Source organism: Ochotona curzoniae, unplaced genomic scaffold (genome assembly GCF_017591425.1).
Source record: "Ochotona curzoniae isolate NIBS_2020 unplaced genomic scaffold, NIBS_Ocur_1.0 contig_3313, whole genome shotgun sequence".
NCBI classification, from domain to species: domain Eukaryota; kingdom Metazoa; phylum Chordata; class Mammalia; order Lagomorpha; family Ochotonidae; genus Ochotona; species Ochotona curzoniae.
The window spans coordinates 1-6948 of NW_024465804.1; the positions used below are offsets into that span (position 1 = coordinate 1).

General features: G+C 51.3%; 1 protein-coding gene and 1 long non-coding RNA gene across 2 annotated transcripts; both read left to right on the plus strand.

Annotated features, from left to right (window-relative positions):
- Positions 1–2840: 2840 nt before the first annotated feature.
- On the plus strand, positions 2841–4383 carry LOC121156217. Its single transcript, XM_040979788.1, is given in 2 exon segments — positions 2841–3647; positions 3649–4383. Coding segments are annotated over 2 exon segments (1290 nt in total). The 5' UTR covers positions 2841–2865; the 3' UTR covers positions 4157–4383.
- Positions 4384–6043: 1660 nt separating this feature from the next.
- On the plus strand, positions 6044–6721 carry LOC121156218. Its single transcript, XR_005883829.1, has 2 exons — positions 6044–6307; positions 6611–6721. It is a non-coding gene; the product is annotated as an uncharacterized LOC121156218 (long non-coding RNA).
- The last annotated feature ends 227 nt before the right edge of the window (positions 6722–6948 follow it).

Sequence of the window (6948 nt, forward strand, 5' to 3'; positions counted from 1 at the left end):
CAGACAAGCCCCTCCCATGTCCAGCCCCAGCACCAGTCCGTCCCGGTTCAGCCTTATCCCAGCGGCAGCCCCGCCCAGCCACAGCCCAGTCCAGTCCTGCCCCACGGCACAGACAAAACCCCAGCACAGCCTCAGCCCAGACCCTGTCCACCGCCCCGTGCCTGCCCATCCCCAACCCTGCTCCGGCCCTGCCTCTGCGCCAGCATAGCCCATTCACAGCCCAACTCAGCCCTGGCCAGCCTTGCCCCGCACTGCCCCAGCCCTGCCCCAGCCCTGCCTCAACCCAGCTGTTACTTCCTAAGCACGATTAAGGTTCCCACACGCAGCTCATTCCTCCAGCCAAGTCCTCCTTTCACGATGAGTTTAGCACAAGCCAAAATCCCAGACACAGCGAGGTGCTTAGGAGGTCCTTTATTCCATCAGGGGAGAATTGGGAGTGGGGGTGCAGGGTGAGGAAACCGGAAGGGAAACATCTCCTGCCATGGTGGCAGGACGGGGTCCTCCAGGACAGAGGAAGGGGCAAGATGAAATATGGGGGAGAGCCAGGAAAAGAGAGAAGAAGAGGAAGAGAGAAAGAGAGGTGGCACACGTGGAGGCTCACTTATACAAAACAGGTGAACCTGCAAGGTTGCGTGTAAGGGAGAGGAGCGGAGCCTCGACAATTGGTTGGAGTTCTCCCAGGGATTGGCGACTGAGATGATCTGAGCCACAGCTGAGTGTGGGGACCAGGGGGAGGAGCCGCTGGGATTCTCAGGTGAGACATGCAGCGGTTCCATGTCATTGGCGGATAACCAGAAAGGAACGAATTTTGCGAGCTGTGGGAAAGGGAAAGCAGGAAGTGATGCCAGGGTCGGGATGGCATGTTTGAAGGACTCTCACTGTAAGAGCTTAGAATAACCGCTTGATTTTGCTTCTGTATATTGCTTTCTGCTGAGCAAGAGTAGAGCCATGTTGGAATAAATATAGAAAAGCTATTTCATGAAGGAAGTAAAAGTTTCAGTTTCCCAGACATGAACAAGGCAGCTGCAGGAATAAAAGAGATAAGGTAGCAAGGCCGGAGCAGGCAGCTGCAGGAATAAAAGAGATTCTAATCTTAAAGTAAAATGCCAGCTGTTATGCGAAGTTTGCGGTTTTGTCCTTTAAAAAGGTGCTTTAACCTGCTTGGGGCGCACAGAGTCCTGGATGCCTCCAGAGACTCTGTTGCCCATTCGCGAATGTTCAATAAAATCCTCATGCTTATTGCAGCCTCTGCGTTTGACTTGTTTTGCCAATGACGGTGTGACTCCCCTCCACGGGGTTGGACTCTCCCTGAGTCTAACATTTTGGTGCATTGGCCGGGAATGGAGCGACCGTCTTCAGCAAACAACTCTCGCAGAGGGAGGTAAGACCGATCGGAAAGTGTGTTTTTTGTTTTTGTGTTGTTCTGTACTGTCCTTGTCCCCCCCCCCAGTCTTTGAACGGTACCGGTTTGATCTTGTACGCCGGGGGACGCTCCGGTGCCTTGCAGACGGGGTGAAGATCATGTCACCCTCGTCTGGTCTTGTACGCCGGGGGACGCTCCGGTGCCTTGGAGACGGGGTGAAGATCACTTCACCCTCGTCTGGCTTTGTACGGTCGACCTTCTTGTATTTTGTATCGGGCCCTTAGGAAATCTTGCATCGCGCGAATCCTGTTTGTGTCATTTGTTTTGTAATTATTGTGTGTGGTCTTTTGTCTTTAATTATGGAACAGACTGTGACGATTCCCCTTAGTTTGACTCTTGACCATTGGACTGAAGATAAGGACAGGACTCACGACCTCTCCCTCCCGGTTAAGAAAAGATCTTGACAGACTTTCTGCTCTGCAGAAGGGCCCCGTTTTCAACCTGGGCTGGCCGAAAGGAGGCTCTTATCATCCAAACAGTTTAAAGGATTGTTTTTCCAACAGGTCCAAAAGGCCACCCTGATCAGCAGCCTTATCCTGGTTTGAAATCTGTCTCAGAATCCCCCCATGGATCCGTCCCTGGTTTTCCCTTTGCCCGGCACAGGTACCAGCTGCGGCTGCCCAGAGGTCAGCAGATTGACCCAAGAAGACTTTGATAGGATCCTCCTCCTGTTTCATTCTCTCTGAGGGACTGGCTGTGGGAGTAGACAGGCCGGGAACCCCAGGCCTCCCTGTGCCCTCCTCGCCTCTGCCCTCCCAGCCAGCCCCATGCAAATCCCCACAGGCAGGCTCCGGGGGCTCCTGCTCCCAGCACGCCTAGAGTCTACAGATAACTTTTGTAACAAGCCAGATGATATTTAATGTGCTGTGTAAAAACTCTTGTTCATAGTATTTATAGTATTAATGATCTCTTGTAAGTTTCCTGGGGGCCACCCAGTAAAAGATTTAGTTTGTTCTGAGAGGGTCTACAACTGGTGATGCCGAAAGTGTCTTGCCTGCAGCCCTTGGGTCCTGGCTGCTGGTTCCTGTGTGTTTAGACCAAGCTTAGTCTGCATTGCTTTGCTATAAACCTGTCCTGCAGTGTGAAGAGTGGCTGGAGTTTAGGGCTGTAGAGACAAAACCATCGGGGCATCCTGACCAGTTACCGTATATCTTAGTATGGGAGGACCTCGTGGTTAATCCCCCGCCGTGGGCTCAACCTTTTCTCATCGCACCCTGTCCTCCTCCTCCTCCTTCTCCAGAATTGCCGGCGCCTTCAGCTCCGCCCCAACCCCAACCCTCTGCTCTTGTTTCCCTCTGTCCGCTGGAAGCTACTCGTCCTCGACCTAAGCCTGTCCTGCCTGATGATAGTCAGATGGACCTATTAATGACCTCTGAACTTCCTCCACCTTATCCCCAGGAGCATCAACCTGAAGGAGAACCCCCAAGAGGAAGACCGGGGAGATGGGCTCTCCAGACACCACTGTAAATGAACAGCCTGAAGCCAGATCCCCAATCCATACCAGGTTGCGGCTACGCAGGGCTCAATTAAAGGAGGGAGAAAGAGGAGAAGGGCAATGGTCTTCACAATTGTACCCCTTGAGAATTGTAGGGGGGCAGGTCCAGTATTGGCCTTTCTCTGCCTCTGATTTGTATAATTGGAAAACTCATAACCCTCCTTTCTCCCAAGACCCCCAAGCATTAACAGGTCTCATCGAGTCCATCTTGTTGACGCACCAGCCGACTTGGGATGATTGTCAGCAGCTGTTATGGACTCTACTGACCACAGAAGAAGTCCAACTGGTGCTGATGGAGGCCAGAAAGAATGTCCTTCGGGCTGATGGGCAGCCCACCCAACTTCCAAACGAAATTGATGAAGTGTTCCCCCTTGTCCGACCTAATTGGGACTTCAACACTCCAAATGGTAGGGAGCGTCTCCGTCTTTATCGCCAGACTCTGTTGGCAGGTCTCAAGGGTGCCGGAAGGCGACCCACTAATTTGGCTAAGGTAAGAGCAGTTCTACAGGGAGCTGGGGAGACTCCCGCGGGATTCTTAGAAAGACTAATGGAAGCATACCGCATGTATACACCGTTTGATCCGGCAAGTGAAGATAGGCAGGGGGAAGTGATTATGGCTTTCATAGGACAGTCGGCACCAGACATTCGAAATAAGTTACAAAGACTAGAAGGATTGCAGAATTATAGCTTGCAGGACTTAGTAAAAGAGGCAGATAAAATTTTCAATAAGAGAGAGAGAAGAGAGACTAAGAAAGATGCAGGAAAAAAGAGAGGATAAGAGAGATAAGCGACGGAATAAAGAACTGAGCCGTATCTTGGCCACTGTAGTTCATAACAAGCAAATAACATCCCAGGGAACTGAGATAGGGAGACAGTTTAAGGAACAGGGAGGTGAGCGGCGAAACCGTTTAGGGAAAGATCAATGTGCTTACTGTAAAGAAAACGGCCATTGGGCAAAGGATTGTCCCAACAATCCTAGAAACAAGAAAAGGCAGACCTCAGTTTTGACTTTAGAAGACTAGGCCAGTCGGGGCCAGGAGCCTCCCCCTGAGCCCAGGCTAACTCTGTCTGTGGGAGGCAAGCCCACCACGTTTCTAGTAGACACCGGGGCTCAACATTCAGTTTTGACAACTACTGATGGACCTATGAGCCAGAAGACCTCGTGGGTACAGGGAGCCACAGGAGGACGCGCGTACCGGTGGACGACTGATCGGCGGGTCGACTTAGCTACAGACTGAGCCCGGCGAGCCAACCTTTATTTGCTTTTGAATGGAGAGATCCGGAACATGGAGTAAGTAGGCAACTGACTTGGACTCGATTGCCACAAGGCTTCAAAAATTCCCCCACCATCTTTGATGAGGCCCTACATCAAGACTTGGTGGCATTCAGATTAAATAACCCCAATCTGACTCTCCTCCAATATGTAGATGATCTCTTGCTGGCAGCACCTACCAGAGAGGCCTGCCTAGAAGGGACAAGGGCCCTGTTACGTGAATTGAGAGCCCTAGGATATCGGGCATCTGCCAAGAAAGCCCAGATATGCAGAGAGGAGGTAACCTACCTAGGATATGTCATAAAGGGAGGAAAAAGATGGTTAACTGAAGCCAGGAAAGCTGCGGTGGCGTCTATATCAGTCCCAAGGAACTCCCGACAGGTACGTGAGTTTCTGGGAGCGGCAGGATTCTGCCGGCTGTGGATACCTGGGTTTGCGGAGCTGGCCGCTCCCTTGTACATGTTAACGAAGGAAAAAAAAAACTCCTTCATCTGGGGAAAAGAACAACAACGGGCTTTTGATTGCATTAAAGAGGCCCTCCTAACGGCACCGGCCCTGGGACTGCCTGATGTCACAAAACCATTCACACTGTATGTGGATAAGGCCAAAGGAATTGCAAAAGGAGTATTGACTCAGTCCCTAGGCCCTTGGAGACGACCGGTTGCCTACCTTTCAAAGAAACTAGATCCAGTGGCCTCAGGGTGGCCCCCTTGCCTGCGCATGGTAGCAGCTATTGCGACCCTGCTCAGGGACGCAAACAAACTAACCCTGGGACAGAAAGTCACAATAATAGCTCCACATGCTGTGGAGTCGGTTGTCCGCCAACCGCCAGACAGGTGGCTTTCAAACGCCCGCATGACTCACTACCAGGCTTTGCTCTTAGCTCCTGAACGCATTACTTTTGGACCAGTTGCTACGCTCAATCCCGCTTCCCTATTGCCGGAGCCGGGAACGGCCAAGGATGCCCCCCATGACTGCTCCCAGATTCTGGCCGAAGTTCATGGGACTCGTGAAGATCTAACTGACCAGCCTCTACCAGATGCGGAGGTAACCTGGTTCACAGATGGCAGCAGCTATGTCACCGAAGAGACTCGGCGGGCAGGAGCAGCAGTGGTGAGTAACAATGACTCCGTAGTCTGGGCCAGTGCCCTAGAGCCAGGGACGTCGGCCCAGTGAGCTGAACTAATAGCCCTCACAAAGGCTCTAGAACTGGCGGCGGGAAAAGTAGCAAACATCTATACTGACAGTAGGTATGCTTTTGCTACGGCCCATGTGCACGGTGAGATTTATCGCAGAAGGGGCCTCTTAACTTCAGGAGGACGAGAAATAAAGAACAAGCAAGAGATAATAAACCTCTTAAGGGCACTATTCCTTCCAAAAAGACTGAGCATTATTCATTGTCCGGGCCACCAAAAAGGAACAGATCCAGTAGCTAGAGGAAATAGACTGGCAGACCAGACTGCAAAAACTGTTGCCACTGAGCCAATCTCAGCCCTACCCCTGGAAATAAACTCAAAAATGGGACCCGAAGAGACCAGGCAAAACACAGATGACATAGTCTGCAACTGGGGAGTTCCATTTAAATATACTGATAATGACAGAGCTCTCATTAAAGAACTCGAAGGGGAGTGGGATGCTAAGTGCAAAGCATGGAGAAAAAAAGACAAGGTCATCCTGCCCTTAGCTACTGAAATCATTGAACACCTCCACCGCCTCACTCATTTGAGCCGGAGAAAAATGCACGCTCTACTTGCAAATGAGAAATGCCCGTTTATAACTCCTGACCTGCAGTTTCTTACTCAAATTACAGTGGATCAATGCAAGCCTTGTGCCCAGGTAAACGCAAGGCGACTAAAACTCCCCCAAGGAGCCCGTGCCCGAGGACACCGACCGGGAATACAATGGGAAATAGACTTTACTGAAGTAAAACCGGGACTGTATGGTTATAAATATCTCATAGTTTTTGTAGACACCTTTTCAGGCTGGGTAGAAGCCTACCCCACGAAGAATGAAACGGCCACGACAGTCGTTAAAAAAACTCCTTGAAGAAATTTTTCCCCGGTACGGATTGCCGCAAGTATTAGGGTCAGATAACGGTCCCGCTTTCGCCTCCCAGGTAAGTCAGGGGGTGGCCAAGAGTTTGGGGATTCATTGGAAACTACATTGTGCTTATCGACCCCAGAGTTCAGGCCAGGTAGAAAGAATGAATAGAACTCTAAAAGAGACCTTGACTAAATTAGCCCTAGAGACTGGCGGAAAAGACTGGGTACGACTCCTCCCTATGGCCCTTTTTCGAGTGCGCAACACTCCTGCATATCATGGGCTGACTCCCTTTGAAATATTATATGGGAGCCCACCACCGGCATCCTCTTTCTGTGATTTTGATCCTACCATGTTCCCCCATCCACCCTCGTTACAGGCGCATCTCCAGGCTCTCAGAGCAGTGAGAGAGTACATCTGGAAACCGCTTGCAGAGGCCTACAAGGACAAAGACATTCCACCGTGCCCTCACCCGTTCAAGGAAGGAGACCAGGTGTATGTCCGGAGACACCAGGCAAAAACCTTAGAACCACGGTGGAAAGGACCCTTTACTGTCCTACTGAGTACTCCAACCGCCCTGAAAGTCGACGGAATTGCCGCCTGGGTACATGCCTCCCACGTGAAACACGCCAAGGATCAGCCAGCAACAGGGACTACAGGGACTGACCAGGAACCAGAATGGAAACTTCAACGAACCCCAAATCCTCTAAAGGTTCT